The sequence below is a fragment of the Poecile atricapillus genome, chromosome W (assembly GCF_030490865.1).
Source record: "Poecile atricapillus isolate bPoeAtr1 chromosome W, bPoeAtr1.hap1, whole genome shotgun sequence".
NCBI classification, from domain to species: Eukaryota; Metazoa; Chordata; class Aves; order Passeriformes; family Paridae; genus Poecile; species Poecile atricapillus.
This window is the reverse complement of record NC_081288.1, coordinates 89625573-89648135: the sequence shown is the minus strand read 5'-3', so window position 1 is coordinate 89648135 and position 22563 is coordinate 89625573. Positions and strand designations below refer to the sequence as shown.

The 22563-nt window shown below is 41.5% G+C and overlaps 1 protein-coding gene across 9 annotated transcripts in view; it reads left to right on the top strand.

Annotated features, from left to right (window-relative positions):
* The window catches only part of LOC131591642 (protein ARK2N-like), a 108303-nt gene that overhangs the window by 40971 nt on the left and 44769 nt on the right, over positions 1–22563 (top strand). For 5 of the 9 annotated variants that reach the window (XM_058862559.1, XM_058862554.1, XM_058862560.1 and 2 more), the window contains exon 3: positions 20691–20807. The exons of the other annotated variants lie outside the window; for them this stretch is intronic. In XM_058862559.1, the coding sequence (XP_058718542.1) occupies positions 20691–20807 (117 nt within the window). The remainder of the gene's footprint in view (positions 1–20690; positions 20808–22563) is intronic. 9 annotated transcript variants of the gene reach the window in all.

Below are 22563 nucleotides of genomic sequence, written 5' to 3'. Positions count from 1 at the left end.
ATGGCGTTTATTGCTGGAGAATTTGACACTTTATAACCTAGGTTCACAGTGTTACTCCCATCTGCTTTCATCACAGGTAGGTGCTATTGGCTAATTACGGGGGTCATTACCATACACTGTAGAGGAGGGGGCTGACTATCTTTCCGTTACATCCCGATATCTTCCGGCTGCCAGGCCCTAGCCTCCACACCTCCATCCCTCACTTGGGAGCTGTTGGGGCCTGGCCCACCCTGCCTCCTCCCCCCCCGGCCTCACAGGCCGCAAGGGAGCAGGGCCGGCCTCACCAAAGTTCCACCAACTTTCAAGGCTGGAAACAAAGAGAGAGAAGTTCCCGGGCTTGGGTTTTTAAAAGGTGGTATTCACAGAGGTGGACCTAATTTTCAATGGTGCGAAATGCTGGCAGGTCTCAGAACTGGCCAGGCATTGGCCTGTCTCAGACACAGAGGAAGCTCCCAGCAGCTTCTCTCAAAGAAATCACTTCTGTAGGTGTTTCCCACTTATTTCCCTAAATGCCAAACCACCACACCCTCCAAGATGTTTGTTGAATTCATTTAGCCCATGACTGTGAGTTCTATCCATCCTAGATGTCTTCCGGGGAAAAAGGGCTTGTGAGTTGTTGGCTGGTTGCTGCATCACGAGCTCATGACTGGTGTATCTGGAGCAGTCCCTCCTCATTGTCCATGGTAGTTATGGCATACAGCGGCAGTGTCATTCTTCAACCAATACTATACAATTCAACATTGCTGACTGTTTATGGATGCTAAATCTGAACCAGAGTGCCTGTACAAATTACAGGCCGCATAGCTCCTCAGTCTTGCCTGAGAAAGTAGTCTGGGAAAAACATGAGAAGGAATTAAAACAATCCTCAGGGACACAGGTCCTCAGCCTTGCAGGTGTTGTTTTCTATCCCTTATTTTCTTTGCAGGAGAAAGTCCTGGGTGAAAAGAAAGGGTGGTTGTGCCCCACTGACCAATGATGGTGATGTAGCAGTTTACTAACCAATAAGAGTTTCCTTTCTGTACTTTCTACGTATCAGTCTATAAAACAGAGCTGAAGCAATAAACTAGAGAAATTCTCCTGTTCTGACTCCATGAGAGTCTGTGTCGTCTCTCCTCGCCGTTCCTAATAGAGCGACAACTGTTCTCACCAAAAAATCAAATCCCCTTGAAGTATACATCGTGTTTCCCTGTCCCTCTGCATTACCCACCCAGGTCCTCGAGCAGAAACAATCCCACTGATGGGTTTGCCTTTGCTTGAGGCAGGACTAATCCTAATGGTCTTCCCTAACACATTCCTCATATATATACCATGGGGACTTTATCCCTTCCTATGGTAAATGGCTGTTTTGATTGGGCAGGAACAGCTCAATTGGTAGAGCCTCTAGTGTTAAGTAACCAGGTGGCCTTTCCTATATATAGATCCCAGTGTTTGAAGGTTCCCTCACCCATTGCTTTCAGTGTGGTTTTTAACAGTCCAGTGTACTATTCAATTTTCCCAGAGGCTGGTGCATGATAGGGAATATGATACACCCACACAATTCTCTGGTCTCTGGTCCAGGTGTCTATGCAGCTATTTTTGAAATGAGTCCCATTGTCCGACTCAATTCTTTCTGGGGTGCCATATCACTACAGAACTAGCATTTCAAGGGCCAAGATGGTGTTTTGGGCAGTTGTGTGAGTCACAGGATGTGTCTCCAGCCATCCAGTGATTGTTTCCAGCATTGTAAGCATGTGTCGTGGTTTTAAACCAGTAATTAACAAAAAAGGGGGAAAAAGAATTACTTATTTCTTGCTGTGAGATATGGATTAAAACAAGAGCAAACTAGGCATAAAATTTTTAAAAGGAATAAAGAAAGTTTATTGACAAACTACAATAATAAGAACACCAGAATAAACTTCCAGAAAAACCTTTTCATTTCTTACTGCTCACTATTCTTTTGTTCACATGACAACAGAGACAGAAACTTTAGAACTTTGATGGTTTAAACAGTCTCAATTCCTTCTACAGTCTTTTCCTCAGTTTCTGTAGAGAAACAGAAGTTCCTTTCTGTTAATTTATGGAGTTTCTCACAAGAAAACTATTTTTGTTATAGTTTTCCTTTTCTCTGATATCAGCTGCCCAGAGCTGCTGTTATCAGAGCCCACTCCTCCCATTCCACATCACTCTGAAATGTGTTATGGGCCATGAGTTTGAGGATAGCATTTTTAAGGATAAGTTATTCAAAGGCAAAAAGTATTCTTCATCTGTTTTTGTGAGCTTCACTAGAAAACAGTTTTCTCATTGCCTCTCAAGGCTTCAAATCTCCCAGCACTTCACTATACCATAATTACTCTACTTTTTACTCAAATTTACACTTTGAACACTCTATTCCTCCCCATACTCCATCATTAATTAAAGGAGTTCTTTTCAGGACTTCATTGTCCATCCCCATAGTTTTAACAGAAAGATATTTCAGCTTAATTAAAGCATCTTCTTAATTCTCTACCTTTCTTGAAGCTTCTTTTCTTTCTTGCCACCAGTAGTTTATAAAGTCTCTTTTCATGTTGATCACTCTCCCTTTCTCTCTCTGGATAAAAAGATTAATCCACAAGTCTCATCTGGATAAGAAAGAGTTAAAATCTTGCCCAAGTTTTTGTAGATGGTTCGGTGATCTCTGCTGAACAGGAGCTAGAGCTGTCTGCGATGAAAAGTTCCTCATAGCTGCTCTGGAGAGCGTGGTCACCGTCTCTGCTTGCAGCAGGCCCAGACCCCCTCTTTTTCTTCATTCAGCAGTTTTCTAGTGAATGTAGTTACAGCAAAACCTGCAGCCGAGCCAGAGATTGGGCCGGGCCCGGCCCGGCCCGACCTGGCCCGGGGCAAGCCCCCCGCAGGCCCCATCTCCCGGCCGGGAGAACGGCAGGCCCAGCCCGGCCCCCCCCCCCGGCCGCATGGCCTGGGCAGGGAACCGGAGGCCAGCCGGAGGTCTGCTACCTTTCACAGCCAAGAAACAAAGAGAGCAACAGAGTTCTGGTTTTTTTACTTTAAGGTGGGGTTCACAAGTTGATCCCACTTTTCAATGGCTAAAACTGCTGTCAATTCTCAGCAATGACCGATAATTGGTCAGGAGAAAAACTCCAGGCAGTCCCCAGCAACTCTAACTTTCCTTAAAGGTAAAGTAACTCCACGACAGCATGTAACGCTTGCCTTTGCAGGTTTGCGGGAGTGTGATATAATCAATCTGACAGGCCTTCCCATATTTATATTTTGACTATTGTTCCCCCCATACCACAGAGGCTTTACCTGCTTGGCCTGCTTGATTTCAGTGCATGTTTCACAGTTATGGATAATCTGGGACATAGTCTCCATGATTAAGTCCACCCCTTGATCACAAGCCCATCTGTATGTTACATCGCTTCCCTGATGACCTGAGGCGTCATGGGCCCACTGAGGCAGAAATAACTCACCCTTATGTTGCCAGTCCAGGGCTACCTGAGACACTTTAATCTTGGCAGTTTGATCTACCTGTCATTGCAATGCAACTTGTTAGCCCAACTCTTAGGTACATGTGCATCTACATGATGGACTTTCACAGCCAACTTCTCTACGAAGGCAGTGACCTCGTGCCAGAATTCAGCAGCCCAGATGGGTTTTCTTTTGCACTGCAAATTGGTCTTTGCGAACAGGAGCAGGCAAACAGGGGCATGGCATGTCTCTGAGGGCGTGGCAAGGCAGTTTGCGCTGCAGTTCGAGCAGGCAGGGCAAGCAGGCAGGGCTGCAGGTTTTTCTTGCTGGTAAGGTTTTTGTCTGTTTTTGTTTTTGCTTGGTTGGTTTTTGGGGTCTCTGTTAGCAATGGTTCTTACATGATCAAAAACTGGAGTTAGTACAAGTGTATGTAACCAAATGGAACCCTCCAAAAAGGATGCGTCTGTACAGACCCATTCCTGCCCAGAGTGTTTGAGTTTATCACTGGTGTCAGGGGATGTTGTGGAGGAAACCTGCTTGTGGTGTGAACAGGTGAATGATCTCCTTTCGCTGATGGCCGAGCTGAGAGAGGAAGTTGAAAGGCTAAAGGAGTATTAGAGAAAGTGAAAGGGAAATAGACTGGTGGAGTTCAGCTCTTTCATCCTTGAGAGAGGTCCACCAAGAGTCAGAGGACTCCCATGCCTCCCCCTGTAAGGCAATAGAAGAGCACCTGGTAGATGAAGGGGATTGGGAATGGGTCCCTGCTCGGGGAGATAATAATAAAAATAACTCCCAACCCCCATCCCCTAGACAGGTACCACTTCAGAATAGGTATGAACCCCTGGATCTAGAGTCAGCCAGATAACTTAGAAGAAAATTATATGCCCAGTAAGCCTCCCAACCACGATTCATCCCGAAGACAGATCATCACCTCTAACATTAAAAAGAAAAGAAGGGTAATTGTAGTAGGTGACTCCCTTCTGAGGGGAACAGAGGGCCCCATATGTCAACCAGACCCATCCCATAGGGAGGTCTGTTGCCTCCCTGGGGCCCAAGTACGGAATATCACTGAGACTTCCTGGGCTGATTTGGCCCTCTGATTATTACCCACTGCTGATACTCCAGGTTGGCAGTGATGAGATTGAAGAGGAGTGTCAGGGCAATTAAAAGGGACTTTAGGGCACTAGGTCAAGTGGTTGATAGGTCAGGGGCACAGGTAGTCTTTTCCTCAGTCCCTTTAGTGGCTGAGTAAAACGGTGAAAGGAATAGGAAAACTCACATCATCAACAAATGGCTCAAGAGTTGGTGTAATCGGCAAAATTTTGGATTCTTTGATCATGGGGCAACTTTTACGGCACCTGCCCTGCTAGAACCAGATGTGCTCCATCTCTCTGTTAAGGGCAGAAAGTTTTTAGCTCATGAACTGGCAGACCTCGTTGAGAGGGTTTTAAACTAGGTTTGAAGAGGGAAGGGGATGCACCTGAGCTGTCTGGAAGCAGACCCAAGGGTGGAAAGCCTGAGTTAGTGGTGAAATCAGTAGCCCAGCTGAGGTGCATGTATACCAATGCATGCAGCATGGGTAACAAACAAGAGGAGCTGGAGGCCATTGTGCAACAGCAAAGCTATGATGTAGTGCCATCATGGAAACATGGTGGCATGACTCACATAGCTGGAGCATTGCACTGAATGGCTACAAGCTCTTCAGAAGAGACAGGAAAGGGAGAAGGGGATGGAGGGGTGGCCCTTTATATTAGGGAGGCTTTTGATGCCATAGGTATTGAAACTAGTGATGACGAAGTTGAATATCTATGGGTGAGAATTTAGGGGAAGGCCCACAAGGCTGACATCCTACTGGGAGTCTGTTATCGTCCACCCAACCAGGAAGAAGAAGTGGACAACTTATTCTATAAGCAGCTGGAGAATGTCTCAGGATCACCAGCCCTTGTTTTTGTAGGTGACTTCAACCTGCCAGACATCTGCTGGAAACTTAATACAGCAGAAAAGAGGCAGTCTAGGAAATTTTTAGAGTGCATGGAGGACAACTTTTTGTTTCAGTTGGTGGGTGAGCCCACCAGGGGAGGGGCTATGTTCGATCTGTTGTTTGCAAATAGAGATGGGCTGGTGGGTGACGTGGTGGTTGGAGGCCACTTGGGGCACAGTGATCATGAAATTATAGAATTCTCGATACTTAGTGAAATCAGGAGGAACAAAAGTAAGACTTTTACATTTGACTTCCGGAGGGCAGACTTTGGCCTATTTAGGAGACTTATTCAGAGAGTTCCTTGGGAAGCAGCCCTTAAAAATAAAGGAGTCCAGGAAAGGTGATTCACAAAAAGGGTGGAAAGGAGGATCCTAGTAATTATAGGCCAGTCAGCCTGACCTCAGTACCCAGTAAGGTTATGGAACAGTTTATACTGAGTGTCATCATGCAGCACTTACTGGATGGCCAGGGTATCAGACCCAGCCAGCATGGGTTTAGGAGGGGTAGGTCATGTTTGACCAACCTGATCTCCTTTTATGACCAGGTGACCTGCCTGGTGGATGCTGGAAAGGCTGTGGATGTTGTCTATTTGGACTTCAGCAAGGCCTTTGACACTGTCTCCCACAGCATACTCCTGAAAAAGCTGGCAGCCCATAGCTTGGACAGGAGCACACTTTGCTGGGTTAGGAACTAGCTGGATTGCCAGGCCCAGAGAGTGGTGGTGAACAGTGCTGCATCCAGCTGGCAGCCAGTTGTCACCCTAAAAACTAAGCCTTCTGATCTTGTTTTCATAGTTTTAGTTACTTTCCCAGGAAAGTAACTATAAACATAAGTTGTTTACACGTTCCTTCTAAGAAACGTCCTTTGATGGATGTTTCACATGACCAATGTGATTGGGAAGGTGGTAACTTAGTTATCCAATCCCTGGTCATTGTCGAGAATCTATAAATACTAGAGTCAGAAAATAAAGTTACTTCTTTTCCTGTTATACCACTGAGACGTGTCCTTTAACGACAGCCAGTCACCAGTGGTGTCCCTCAGGGGTCTGTACTGGGGCCATGTTGCCGCTGAAGATGAATAGATCACACGGACACAGGTCGAGGTGTGGTGAAAGAAAGAACAGAGTTTATTTTTCCTCCCAGGATTTATAGGCTTCTGACCACGGCCAGGGATTGGATGGTCAGGATAACACTTTCTCACTGTACTGGCCATGAGAGATGCCCATCACAAGGCGTATAACAGAAGGAATGTACACATATCTATGTTTACAGTTACTGTCCTGGGAAAGTCCTTAGAAAACCATGTCAGCAAGCTCAGAAGCTGAGTTTTCAGGGCGACAGGGCCAGTCCTGTTCAATATTTTTATTGATGACATGGATGAGGGTATTGAGTCCTTCATTAGTAAATTTGCAGATGACACTAAGCTGGGAGCGTGTGTCAATCTATTGGAAGGTGGGAGGGCTCTGCAGAGAGACTTGAAACGTTTAGATGAATGGGCAAAGTCCAATGGGATGAAATTTAATAAGTCCAAGTGCCGAGTCCTGCATTTTGGCTACAATAACCCCCTGCAACACTGGGAATGGGGATGGTGCGGCTGGACAGTGCTCAGGCAGAAAGGGACCTGGGGGTGCTGGTTGACACCCAGCTGAACATGAGCCAGCAGTGCGCCCAGGTGGCCAAGAAGGCCAATGGCATCCTGGCCTGTATCAGGAATAGTGTGGCCAGCAGGACCTGGGAGGTCATTCTTCCCCTGTACTCGGCCCTGGCGAGGCTGCGCCTTGAATTCTGTGCTCAGTTCTGGGCCCCTCAGTTTAGGAAGGACATTGAGACACTTGAGTGTGTCCAGAGGAGGGCAACCAGGCTGGTGAGGGGCTTGGAACACAAGCCCTATGAGGAACGGCTAAGGGAGCTTGGGTTGTTTAGCCTGGAGAAAAGGAGACTCAGAGGTGACCTTATCACTCTCTACAACTTCCTGAAAAGTGGTTGTAATCAGGTGGAGGTTGGTATCTTTCACCAGGTAGCAACTAACACCTTGAGTTCTGTGTCCAGTTCTGGGCCCCTCAGTTTAGGAAGGACGTTGAGACGCTTGAGTGCGTCCAGAGGAGGGCAATGAGGCTGGTGAGGGGCTTGGAACACAAGTCCTATGAAGAAAGGCTGAGGGAGCTGGGCTTGTTTAGCCTGGAGAAAAGGAGATTCAGAGGTGACCTTATCACTCTCTACAACCTCCTGAAAGGAGGTTGTAGTCAGGTGGGGGTTGGTCTCTTTCACCAGAAAGCAACTGACAGAATGAGAGGACACAGTCTCAAGTTGCGCCAAGGGAAATTTAGGTTGGACGTTAGGAGAAAGTTCTTCACAGAAAGAGTAATAAAATACTGAAATGGTCTGCCTGGGGAGGTGGTAGAGTCATCATCCCTGGATGTGTTTAAAAAAAAGACTGGATATGGCACTTGGTGCCATGGTTTAGTTGAGATATTAGAGCATTGGTTGGACTTTATGATCTTGAAGGTCTCTTCCAACCTAGTCATTATGTGATTCTGTGATTTTTCCATTGGTACACCCACCCCTACAGAGCATTTGATACCATCAACAAGTCAGTGTAGAGATGTAGTGTTGGCCATTTCTCTCATTCAGCAATATCTGAAGCCATCTGGATGTCTTTCAGCTCTGCAACCTTACTTGATCTGCCTTTGGGACAGTTTGTGATGATGTCCAAGATCACTGTCCCTTTTGTCCACCTGGCCAGAGGCAGGGCCCCTCTTGTTCTGGTCATAAGTACGCATTGCTCACTTCATGTAAATACACACTGGAGGTCCCTTCAAGAGGATCTGAAGTAACATCAGCCCTTTATCCTGAGGACTTGCCCACTGGAAACTGGAGTGGCATTTATCCCTGAAGCATTTCCTGTGGTGATAGTTCTTCCTCTCATTTCACATCCCCATGCTGCTAGGCCAGAGGTGGGTTTTCTATCTCACTTCCTCATGTCCTCTCCATGGTCATGCAGGTAAAACCACAGGTTACCTGGTGTGTAGCAGCGTGGCAAATGGATATTGTTGTTGCTACCAGTCCAAAGCATCTCTTGAGAAAGCCGCTTGGGTTGGCACAGACAGTCACTGTATCCAAAACACACACACACCACGGATAGGTCAGCAAAGAAAGATGGAAAGGGTCTCCTGTATGGTATTCCAGAGAGGCTTATTGCAACCCCACCGAAGGGATCCAGTGACAGAAAAAGACTTCCTGCGGTCTCTCAGGTTAAGTATAGGGTCAGGAGACAATAGTCTAAGGGCACAGGGGTGGCACAGGGGCAAGGCAAAGGTCGCTGACCTATAGGGGATGAGGTAAATTTACCTAGTGTTGCATAGAACTATGAGGGAAGCATTTTGTCTCATCACAACCAGTCAAGCTTTCTTGAAGCCTGTGGCAGACTCTTCTAGGGCATATGCCCAGAAATTCCCCTAATAGGCTCAAGGGCTTCCTCACTGGTGGTGTGTTCCCTTTCTAGCAGGGGAACGCTTGCCCCCAATAGCAGAGACTCTGGTCTGTCCTGGCAGGGCATGGGACATTTCCTCTCTAACTTGCTTGAGTCTTTTGAGTCTGTCCGCAGTCTTGGACAGTTGTTACAGAGCTGAGGTGCAGGTCAGTAGGGAGGAAAAACGATATTGCCAGAGTCAAGTAGTCAGCTAAAGCACTGATTGTTCTCCTTCTTTGATTGACATCAATGCCAGTGAGTTTGTATAAGATGATGACACACTCCATACAAACTTCCACCACATAGATTGTGTACACTAGACCTCATCTGGATCTAGAGGGAACTGTTCATTGCTTGAATCCCTATACATTATCTCCAGCATAGCTAATTCTCTTAGGTACTGGATACCTTGTTCCATGGCATTCCACCTGCTTGGGTGCACTACTACATCATCCTTGAGAGAATACCTTTCCCTCACACTTGACAGGTGTCACCTCCAGAGGCTGAGCGTTTCAGTTCTCTTCCCAAAACCATTGTCAATGCACACATCCCATGACATGGATGCCAGTCGCTTGGCTTTACTACCATCTAATTTAATGTTATGGGCCGTGATATCACAGCATGGGAGCAGCCAGGTCACCAGGGGCTCACCTGACTGGCAGCTGAAATCTTTTTCTATGTCTTGCAGCTCATTCAGGGATAGGGATTGGATTATTATCTCTGACTCTGCCTCTTCCTCCTGTTGTGAGGGCCCTATTTCCTCTTCATCCCTCACTAAGCAAACTGATCTGGTCTTGGATTTCTTCTTCTGTATAGGAGCGACTGCTACTGGCACAGGTTGTTCCTCTGGTTCAGCTGCAGTTTGAGTTACCATGGTGATTGTTGGTCTGCTTTCCTTCTCCTCCCTCTGAGGGTTCTGACTAGTATTGAGCTGTGTCCAATAAATAGTAGCCAGCACCCAGTACATTGCATAACTTCGTGCCTCCCTGGAATTTGCACAGCATTTTCCTTTCACATATTATTTGCTTTAAGAAGGTCCTGTAGATGCTCAGGGGTGAATTTCCAGACTATCAGAGAAGTCTTCCAAATACTGGCCCATGTCCTCCCACATTCCATGCCACCTATGACTATCCACCTTTGAGGCACATTTTTGAATGATCTCCCTAGAAATCTCTTTTGTGACTCTAAATGGGGTATGCACCTCACTGAGGAGACCTGTCAGACTTAGCATCAAGAACATGCTTTCCTTAACATTCAAAAGAAATTCAAAATTCTCAGAACCTGTTTTACCAGGCCTGAAAGAGGAAAAGGGGATGAAAGGCTGGGGAAAATAATGCTCCCTTGTTCTCTCCACAGACTGGGTATGATTATTAATGCACTCCCAAAGGTAGTGCCTGAAGTAAGAGATGGAGAGCAGCACTGAATACACATCCCAAATGACCCTCATTGCCCTTGATGTTACCATGTTGATTTACCAAAATATGGATATGATCTAGTATCAATATCCAACTGAGACAGACAAAGACTCTTTAACCATTTTAGGGTTACAGAGTGTATGTTTATTGGCAGCGCTGGGCCAGTGCTGGGTCTCCCCTTAATACGCACGGCCCCAAATGCAGGTGTATACAGGCTTTTTATTTACAGAAGTATTGAATACAAATACATATTCATAACCCACTTACTGCCCACTCTCCACTTCCTATGATAATTAAGAAAAAGCAATTAAGCATGCGTAGTTTGTTCTTTGAAATGGGCCGGTGGTCTTCTTATGAGGAGGGGTCACAAAAGGGAGGAAGGAATATATCTCTTCCTCGTCCTGACCTTTCTACCTTTTCAATGCAAAGTGACAAATGGACCCTTAGCTGGGCTCCTAGTTTCCTGTCTTCAATAAGTTTCTGATTTGCAATTGTCTTATGTTCTTGAAGTTCCTTACCAGATTCTCTGTTTCTCATTACAAGCCCAGCTGAACAAGCATCAAGTTGACAGACAATTAGTTATTAACCAATGATTAACCTCTAATTTTAACAAGGCCTCTCTATCCACCTTTAATTTCAGCAAGGCCCATCTATTTATTTCAATTAGCTTTAGCAAGGCTTATTTTTAATTAAGGCCTTAGCTTCTCTAAAATCTTGAATTCCTCAAAGTTTATGTTTCAATATCATAAACTGATATCCCTCAGTACAGCAACAAAGCAATCCTGGTCCCTTCTCCCTGCTCTGAAAAAGACCACTGTGATGGGTTCATTGCATATACAAGGAATATATACAGGATTAGGTTCCACAATCAAGTGAACCGACCAAGCAACATTGTGACAAGGTTGTGTCCTGGCAACCCCAGGACATGGTTCATTGCCTAATACAACAGATGCTTAGATCAAATTTGTTTCCAACCAGCTCTAGGCAGACCTGTTGCTAACTCAACCCTTTGTGCCTCACATTGGGCACTAAATAAGGCTGTCATGGTTTAGGAATGGTATTCTCCAATTTAGTGCTCCCACTGAAACCACTCCAAATCACTTGCCACTTGTTCACTCTCCTGTTCCTCTCCTCTGCTTCAGTCTGGAGAATTGGAGAAACAAAAGGTAAAGATTACAGGTTGAGATAAGAACAATTTCCTGGAAACAGCAATGAGATAAGAAAAGGAACAGTAACAGCTACAATATTAATGACAAAAGTGTTCAAGAGAGGCTAGTGATTCACATGCAAATGCTCACCACTGTACCACCAAGGGAGCCTGACAATACCACCTTGATCCGGAAGGGACCCCCTTCCCTAGTTCCCAGAAAATGACCCTGAGGTGGTATAGAGTAACTTCCTGGTACTAGCCATGCCCCATCCTGGCTACTGCAAAAATTAACTCTGTCCTGGCTGGAACTAGGATAGCCACTTAACTCAGTATGTGTATAAGCATGCCTTTAACCTTTTTTATAAAATAGTATATATGGAGCAATTAGGTATTTTTAAACAAATTGTGTAAGGAGATCAGTTTAACTTTTTATCTCTCAGACTGAAACACCTTTATATGCGGATCTCATAAATGGATAATAGCTTTGTTTGGAATGTAGCCAGTGAAATTTCTGCCAAGCTTCAATGTCTCAGTCAAGTAGTCTATAAAAAAAGAAAAAAAAAGAAAAATATTGTAATAATTCTGTGTATTAATAAATAAAATTTGGATTTGGTTAGTAAGAGTCAAAATTTGAAACCTTTTAATTTTATCAATTTCTGTTAATTGTTTATTTCAGTGCAAGTAACTGTGAATGTGAAAGAACAATCAGAGGATGGCAGCAGTTGAGCATAGATTTTAAAGTCGTGCTCCTTCTAGGATAAAATTATCCCAAGGTACCCAGAAGACTGAGGGAATAGTTCATATTAGATATAATTTTAATTTAATTTCCCCATAAAACCTATCTAGTGTTAAGAACACCTGTGCAAGATCAATGGTTGTAAATGGTAAATATTAATTTCTTTGGTCAGTCTGTTCACTTACCTCAAAACTGGAGCCAGGTCTTCAGCCATCATAAATCAGCTCCTCTGAAATGAAAAGTGTGTGTTGAATTAGGCAGTTGAATATCTGGTCCATGAGTTTGTTTTCCATGTGCAGCAGTATATTTCTCCCTCTGCAAACTGAGAGGGGAATCCCACCTTTCTGTTGTTCAAGTGTAGTAAAATCTACCTGATGAAGGATTCGGCAAGCCGTGCCATTAAACAGGAACATCTCTTTTCTTGCTTTGTATTGTGAATTTGAGAGATTCAGAGCCCTGAAGAAACCAACCTTCAGATACAAATAGTAGTGATGAATCTTTATTTTCAGTGTGACACTTGAGCATCTCTTCAAGAAAAGATTCTCAATAGATATTTTCAGATTATGGGGTTTTTTTCTTCTGGGAATTCTTTTGCTATATTAAATGCAACCATATGTTTGTAATGATTTCCATTTGTCTCGGTTTTGGAAGACAGATGTCTGCTAGAGAGGGCAGGAGTCTCTCCTGAAATGAAAATGTAGATCCCCTCTCTGCGAATTATTATAATTCTGAAATCAAGGGGCTTTTAGGCAGAGATCTGGGGATAGGAATAACAGTTCTTTACTAGTATAACCAGGCAAACAAACAACAATAACTACAGCATTAGCAACAAAACAGAACCAGGGACCCCGTGACAGCCTTCTCAGCTGAGACGGGAAGGGATGGAGGAGAGGCTTTGTTTCACAAACCCCCTCGGGCGGTCAGTCCCGGTGCTTCTGCAGGGCTCTGAGGAACACTCAGCTGGAACAGCAGGGATGAGCACACTCAGCTGGAACAGCAGGGATGAGCAGAGATCCTGGGCCGGTGGCTGAGGTGTATCAGCAACTCCGCGGTGGTGGCTGGCAGTGCCATACGTCTCGGCAGGACAGGGGATGCGAGGCCCACCAACGAAGAGGGGAGAAGAAGCAGCAGCAGCAGTTCTGTCTGGGTGATGGCGAAATTCCCTTCTCCCCACCGCAACAGCTCTACGCACCAAAGTGTCCTTGTCTCAAGCTGAAGAAGCCCGCCAAACTGTCTCCTCCCTCCCCTTTTCCTGCCCCATTTCCCCCCCTGGACCCAGACGAACACTTTGTCTTTTGTCAAGCACCCACCAGGTACCTGAAGTTAGGTTTTCCCTGCAACTAATGGGTAAAAATTCCACAGGCAAGCCAGAACTAAAAGGAGGACACCTAACCCCTAACACCATTATAAGGTCTTATTTTTAAAGAACTTTTACTATGAATTTTTGGGAAGTTAAAATTGCTTCAGCTGAAATTTTAATATAAATTTTAACCTCACCCATTCTGTATTTCATTCATTCAATCTGACTTATTTTAAGATTATCAGAAGGAAACTCTCCTACTTTCCAGCTCAGTTACATTTTGAATGTATGTTTATGCTCACATCTCAAGAAATTACTTGAAAACCACCAAAAGTAACAAGTAGAGGAGAAATAAGTAGTTTTTCACAGATGTGGAGAATCACAGATGATAATTCAAAGTTTCTCTAATTTCCCTAGCTTTTATACTTCAGAATGGAGTAAGGAAACACTTTATTTTCTTTAAAGAATTTTACTTATGGTTTCAAAGATTAAATACATTGAGTCAGATTGATATGCAGATAGAAAAACTCTATAACTCGCAGAGTAGTTATAAGAGTAGGTATGAATTTACTCAGCGCTGAGGTGCATGGGGGATATCTCCTCTGAAAGCATGCACACTTCTGAGATTTGGCTTTCTCTTTTTATGCTTTACAAACTGTGGTTATACAATACGCCTAATACATATTCATTTCTTAACCCCGCCTTTCCTTGCTTCATATTAAAATTAGCTCCACGCCCCTTTGCAGCTGCGCACTGGTCGTTTTTGGTCAGTTCGGTGGTCGTCTGGGGGTCTTTGGGATGAGGTCAGCAATTTTCTCCTTGGCTGAACTTTCACCTTGTCTTCTCACGCATGTTCCTTTTAGTCCTTTGATTTGACCACCTTTTGGACTTTGATACTGTTCTTTCTGGCTTAGGGGTCCAAAGAATCCCCTTATCCTGTGGTGCCTTTGTCTTTGCATCTTGTTTGTGTATTCTAGTTCTTTATCTTATCTTGCACTCTCGCTCCTTTCTTGCTCTTGTCAGCTCCCCCTCTCTTCTGGTCAGGCATTTCTTTATGCTTAATTCCTAATTCTTAATTTCTCTGTTTCAAGATCACTTGGTGTAAACTGGTGTAATTCCAGGAAGATGGTGCCAGTTTAAACCCAACTGGCCTATTCATAGAGGTCAGAGAATCATAGAATGGTTTGGGTTGGAAGGGACCTTAAAGACCATCTAGTTCCAAGCCCACTACCATGGACAGGGACACTTTCCACTAGACCCGGTGGCTCCAAGCCTCATCCAGCCTGGTCTTGAACACTTCCTGGGATGTGGATTCACAACTTCTCTGGGCAACCTGTTACTATGTTCTAATTTTTAATATTGAATTACATGTTTTCTAATGTGGCAGCTGTTTCAGCATAGGAGTAATGCAACACCCATACTACTGTGGAGTTAGGATTTAGCAGCAGGTGAAACACAACTTCCTGTGCAAAAGAAAAAAGCCTTTATATAAAGGCTTTATTTAAATGTCTCTAAATGTCAAACTGACAGCTCAGTAAATGAAACATTATAGGATTTTCTCCTATAATTTGACTCTTTTTAGGAATCTTTGGAAGTCCAGGGGCTTTAATGTGCAGTGGTTTTGCAGGCTTGGCTGCATGTTCTTTCTCAGGCATTTGTGCTGCTTCCCTCCCTCAAGTGGGGTTTGGCAAGCAAGGTCTTTAGGAAGTTGCACTCTTCACACTTTTTTAAAATCTGAATATTTGGGATTTTGCTTCAAACATCTGAATTCTCAGGTTTTATTTAGAAAAAAATATTGAAGTAAAGGCAATGAAACTTTTTTTCAGTTTTTCCATTGCAAAAAATAACTGAGCAAGGAAAAAAAGAAAAATATCTTAAACCTTTCATATATACTACGCTTCAGTATTATTTTTAACAGTATTATGATAAAATAATTCAGGCAGAAATATACATCTCTATTTTTTTAAGTTCACAGTGTCTTTTGGTGTTTTTGCAGGATAGTTAGATTATTTTATCTGAGCTGCCAGAGTTAAGACTGGAGGACCAATTTTAACTTCAATGAAACAGGATTATATCTGGTAGTTATTTTACAAATTGAAATGTGCTTACTTTCACTGATTTCTCTTGTTAATATATTTTGTTTCTTCCTGTATTCACATACTGTAAATCTCTTTTTTTAAAAAATGATATTCCTAGTGTGTTAAGAAACTAAATTCTAGCCCTATTGATATTAGTAGTTTTCTATTGGTTTTAATGGGGCTAGCATTTCATCTCATTAGAAATTAAACTTATTCTGTAGTTTTTGGTCAGATCCTTCAGATGAATCTCAGGGGAGTCTTTGCCTGATGAGGGTGTGTAAATCAGACCAGTTGAGTAGATGTTTCTAAAATAATTGGAGTCTGCACTGTGACCACTGCAGTTACATTTGGAAGCAGTAGAACAAATGCACTGTGTAATTTGTACTGTAAAAACTAAAATATTTGGGCTGACTGATAGAGATGGACAGTACCTTGAAAACATGAAACTAGAAACCAGTCTCTCACAAATTTTGTTAGTCTCATAGTGTTAGATCATCAAAATGGAAGCACATGGAAAATTGGCTTATTAAGTTAGAAGCTATTTCAAGCACTCTTAAATCTCACAGACTGATGGGAGCAATGGATTAGTCTGGAACATCAAAAGCTTTGCATCAAGGCTGTATCAGTCTTTCCATGGGAAAGTTCAGTTTGTATTTGCAAAAATGCAATGATTTCTGAAGGGGTGTGTATGGGGTGTGTGCTTGCTCCCTTTTCCTAATGTAAGTTGTATTTATGCGGAATTTTTCTTTTAACTGCCATGGCTATGTAAGAGTGTATGGTGTGATGGTTTCCAAAAGCCTCCTGATAGACTTTTGCAAGTAAAACTGGGGAAGAGATCTGTCTAATATATCTGTTTCCATAATTAATAAATCATTAGATGGCATCAGGGTAAATAAATCCTGTAATGAGAAATAGAGGCCACTTCCCGATAATTTCAATACACAGCCATATTCCATGTGCCTTTGCTTAAGACACTATGAAAAAGACTTTATTATAACTTTCTATATAATTTGATGAAACAAAACCAAGATATTTTCCATTTAGTCATCGCCTGAAAGAATTAATGTTGATCAGCAAGACTTGATTTTTTGAGATGTCTTTTGATGTGATATATTAAAAATTATCCAGTCTGAGAACAGATACTCATCTGATAATGTTTTGATTTTATTATTTTATTATGGTTAAAAAAAGAAACACAAAACCTTTACTGTGTAAAATTAAGGAAAATGGGAGGAAAGTTGGTTCACCAATAAAGTTCACTTAGTGATTGTGGAGGGAATGCTGTTACACTATTTTTTAATGTATTTACAATGTATTCTTTGCCTAACTCCAAAATTTTGAAATGTAACTACTGTAACCTCAAATAAATAAATAAATAAATAAATAAATAAATAAACATAATAATAAAGTGTTTCATATTGCTAAAACAACATTAAAAAAGCACAGATCCTGCCCCTCATCCCTTCATGGGAACTCTTTTAGGGTTCAGATAGTTTATGCCATTTGAACTGAACATACTTTATGAAAGACCAGCTCTAGGTCATGTTTTAAATAATAACCGGGGATATTGATTATCTAAACAAAAAGGCTGTTAGCCTGTAGTCTTGTATATGAAGATTTTCTGTTTGGATCAAAGTTACTGATGTGTCTACTGTAAAAATAGTTTGGCAAGTCATTTAAAATGAATCTTCTAGGTTTTGGCACACAAAATATTTCAATTACTGTAATGATCATCTGATCTTAAAATTTATATAGGCCTTAGATGCCATTGCATGTTTTGTGTAATCCTGAAGTAAATGGAGTTTTCTCTTAAATGTAAATGCCAAGTGTAATTGAGGGCATTAACTCCTATTATTTTAAAATGTTTCAGTATTTCCTTTTGTTGTATAAAAATACATCCAATTTAGTTTGAGAGATTGAGACAAAGCAGTACCTATATTCACAGTAAAGATGTAGAGGTGAGACTGGAAGAAGCTGTGTCCTCTTGAGCTTTCAATTACTTAGGTGCCTCTGTGTGTCACCTTTTTAGCTTTTGCACATTTCATGAAAACATTCCTAAACACTATTTTTAAACTCCTCAGTAATTTGAGGGGAGTATTGTTTACACCAAAGCTGAGCTCTTCTGCTTGTTAGCCTTGAGCAAGCTGCGAATCTCTTCTTGCCTCAGTTTCCCCCATAGGCAAAAGAAGGTTAATAAGCACCTCAGAGATCTTTGAGATCCTCTAATGGAAAGCTTTCTGTGAGAGTAAAGTGCTGTAATTATTATTGCTAATATTGTTGTACCTGTTATGTGTGTTTTAAAGCTTAGTGTGATATTTACACCTAAAAAGGCTCCGCGTCCCCTTCATTGTAAACACATTGACGACTCCAGAGGGCAATTCAGACCACCAAAATTAGACTCCTAATTTTGAAATTATTTTAATCGGAATACTCTTCTGGAGGTATCAGTCTTTTTCCTCTACATGTAGAGAAAACAGTGAAGTTTAAATCCCATCCCTAAAGCTGGAATTAATCTTGCTGAACTTGAGAGATGTAAAAGTTAGGTGCCTTGGCTAAGATGGCTGCCTAAGGTCTTTGTGTTTACTGGGGAAGGAGGGGAGATGGTGATGCTCCAGGCTGCAATTTCCAGACTGGGATTACTTTACTCTGAACAATTTATCTCTGGCTACAGTAGGAGGGAGTTTAGGTGATGATGAGCTTGGCAGAACTTGCTTAAATTTAAGAAAGCTAAAGTAGTGAATTAGAGTCAGTCTCATGGAATGGTTTGTGTTGTAAGGGACCTTAAAGATCATCTAGTTCCAACCCCTCTGCCACGGGCAGGGACACCTTTCACTAGAACAGGTTGTTTGAAGCCCCATCCAACCTGGCCTTGAACACTGCCAGGGATGGGGAATCCACAGCTTCCCCACAGCACACCTGTGCAAGTGCCTCACCACCCTCAAAGTCAATTCCTGTCCAATATCTAATCTAACCCTGCCCTCTGTCATTTTGAAGCCATTCCCCCTTTTCCTATCCCTCCATGCCCTTGTCCAAAGTCCCTCTCCAGCTCTTTTGTAGTACTCCTTTAGGTAGTCGAAGGTGCTCCAAGGTCTCCCTGGAGCCTTCTCCAGGCAGAACAACCCCAACTCTCAGCCTGTCTACATAGATTTAAAGGTGTAAACTCTCCATTCAAATTCTGCTAGCTAATATCTTTTTGTTTCCTGTGCATTGATACACAGCTGTTGCAGTGTAAAAGTATAGTGCTTATAGAATCACTGCTTTTAACCTATAGATGAGATTTTACTGTTGATTTTCCCTTTTTCCTTGTGCTGCCATTATAATGAAATAAGGGATAATAAGAGCGTGGATCTTACAACACAGTTTACCACTGAATGTTGAGATGTGGCTCTATGAAAAACATGGGAGCAGATAGCAGATAAGAAATTATTGACTTTTCTATGTTGCCAGCTTAAAATGAAGGTTGATATGCGTAGACATGAATTTTTGTGCATGTGACTTCTGATTTAGTTGTCCTGAGTGGAGTTAGTTTTGATGTGTAAATTAAGGGAGAATTGGACACTTGGAAAAATTGACCCCATGCTGACAACTGCCTCCGAATTTTTTAAAAATAAAAAATGCAGTCTTTCCCTCCCCCTATTAACATTAAATGTCAACAGCTGTATTTTGTTGCTGGTATTTACTAACTTTCATCTTTGCCTTTTTCAAGCATTTATTGTTTTAGAAGTCAATTATAGCTTATCACCAGGGATATGTACATCTTCCAGTTACCTTTGTTGCCTTTTTCCCAACCTGGAAATGAAACTTGAGATCATTTTAATAAGGAGGTAATATAACACCAGATCTTTATTTGAAGGTCTTCAGGGGCAGTTATGGAAAGGTGTCCACAAACCCCCACCCCCCCCACCCCCAGGGATGAGTACGTATTTATAGGTTTTAGGAAATTAGCATAATTGATAAAAAGCACCAATTAGGAGGACAAGTGGTGATGCAGTTCTCCCCCAGGTCAGGCCCCTTCTCTGGAGTCCCCTCCTTGGCACTGGCTGTACTTTGTCCATGAAAATCTATCTCAAAGAGTTATTCTCAGCCTTGGTTCCCAGGAAGAACCAAGATAGCACGGGGCCTTGTACTCTTGGAGCTCTGGAATTTGTTTTGTCTTTCTGCTTAAGGAAAGGCCATGGAAAAGTACTGGGAAAACTAGTCACTAATACAGTAGACTACAGAGCTACAAATATATGTGCGAAGAATATAGAAAACATATAAAAGAGAAAAAGACAAACCCCAAAGCAGCATCACCATGCCTTCTCAAAAGACATGATTTTTCTTAAATAGATTGTTTCAATTACTGATCAGGGAACCTCCTAATTGTGCTACATTAAGTTTTGATTCTGGCATGGTTTGTTTTGGTGTGTTTTTCTATCTGTTGAAATCCCATTACAATAATTAATTGCAAGGAGTGGCTCTATTGCAAATAAAAGATTATGAAGTTCCATTTTGCTTTTAGTTAATCCTTTTACCTTTTCAACCTGAAAGCATTTTTTCACTTTATTTCCTAGCTGAAGCCAATTGTCCTTATTTCTTGGTACCACACATAAACTTTGCATCACATCACCAGGTGATCACGTAGTTGGCTAGGGAAGTATTATTTATTTACAAATTTAACTGCTCCTGTCCCATCCTTATAGCACTGAAAAGGAAACAGACTTTTGGGAACAGAGGGTTTTTTTATATGCCTTTGCTACAACTTGTATCTAGTTGTAGTTCTCTACAACTTATTGTTTAGGCCTTTTTAAACACACATAGGCATTTATTATTTATTTCTTCTTTTATACATGCTGAGAATCTAGGGATTTCTTGCAACATCGTGGCTATTATCTCGTCTTTGTTGGTCATTTACTGGTGATAGATATGATTAAAACTGGTGTCGGGCCCTTTTGTTTTCAAATATGATTCCGTAAGGCAAGGCTGAGAAAAAAATAGATCTCTGCTGTGATTGCTTTGTAAATAAGCAGCTTGTTTTTTTCCAGATTGTTAAATTGGTGGCTTTTACACTGACAAATGTAATTACAGTATGTAAATGATATTGAAAATATTTTTGTCTGTTTGATGTATACTAAATTGAAGCGAAGTTATACGGTGTTCTGTTTGGAAGTGTGGAAGATACAAGAGTGGAGCTTCAGATAACAAGTTTATGCTTGTATTTCCTACTGATGAAGACTTTCACACAAGTTATTTCTATGGGTATGTGATGAGAATATCACTCTGCATGTATATACATTTATTATACATTTTTGCATGATTATACATGTAGGAGTGGTACAATTTTGACTTGAGACTATTGGTGCCTTTTGTCCCAATGCAATTTTGTGTAGATGTCTATCTAAAATTCCAAGTTCACTTCTGCTTTTGGAGATCTGAATAAGTGAGAGAAACAAAGACCTCAAAGAACAGTATATAGCTCCTGAAATTTTAGATAACCTATTGAAAAAATAGGCAAATAGTCAATATTGTACTTGACCCTAGTATCTTCTCCACTCGACTGTTTATTTTTATAGCTCACGTTATATATGTTCACGTTGAACTCTAATGATAATACTGAAAGACAACATGACTCTCTGATTCAGTCCAGTTGTAGCTTATGCATGTAATTTAATCATCGGCTGTCACAAATAATTAACTGAACATCAGCCCGCTTAATTTTGAACTTGGTCTTCCGTTAGTTTTTAATTGTCTTTTAAAAAGACAAAGATTTCCTTTCAGTTAATTATCATGACTTCTTTTCCAGTCATAATAATCAGCTTTTCGTGTTGCAAACAGTTTGATCTTTAATACATTGGCATTTAACTACCCATTTATTTTAGTCAGGTCTGTTTTAAGTTTCTAATATAACACCATTTTATGAAATTGTTGTTTTGGAGGCAGGTCTGATTAGAAATATTTTGTGAATTTCTTCATACCTTGTTGCAATACTGATCTTTAGTATGACTTAAACAATATGGTCACTCTTCCATGAAGTGTGTTGCTGATCACAAAATAGGCACTTCTGAAAATAGTGAGTTGAATTATGTCTCAGGCACCGAGTTACAAAAAACCCAAACTAAACAAAACCAAAACAGGAAAAAAAAATCCCCAAAAAACACCTAAACAAAACAAAAACCCCCAACACCCTAAAAACCTCAGGAAAAACAGCTTTTAAGAGAATTAAAATTGAAACTTTTTTCTAATTCGTCCTTGATTTTGTTGATGAAGTCTTGGCCCAAGTGGGGGCCCAAGTGGGGCCAACTCCAACCACTTTCATCCACTATGAGTCAATAAGCTGTAGCTGGCATGAACAATTTGAGTTAAACTGCACATCCTTTTAGGATTATTTTTCCATTCTCTCTGCTTCCACATTAATCTTTGTCTTTAATTTGACTTTTTTTCTGAGCCTCTTTCGTTTCTACCATGCTTTTTAATTATATGTGATTTTAATTCATCACAAAGAATATAGTTGATCCTAACAAAATAGACCAAAAATAGCTTTTTGTTATTTCTCAAGAACAGATTTCAGAATCATGTAAGCTATTTTCTCTCTCCCTTTCCTTCTTCACTTTGGTGGCCAAAAATGCATATGGTAATCCTATTGAATTAAAAACATATTTATCACTGCACATGATAGTTTTGTTTCTTATTATCCTCAGTTTTAAAAAAACAACACCAAAAAACACTGCCACTTTGAAAAATTTCCCTGCCCTTGACAGGTAAATGTTATGAAAGGAAAGTTGCCTAATGTTAAATTTATTGTCACTGGATCAGTTATATCAAAAAGTTAGTTTTATTCAATCAACCATAATGTAATGTAAGCTCTCACTTGACTTATGTAAAATTCTCTAGATAAATATTTTGTCTTGCCAAATTTAATGTCCTGTATCTTATTTTTTATTTTAAACTGAAGTTTATCCTTTTAAAATTGTAAATATAATGCCATCATATATGGAGGCGTTGATATGTTAATGTA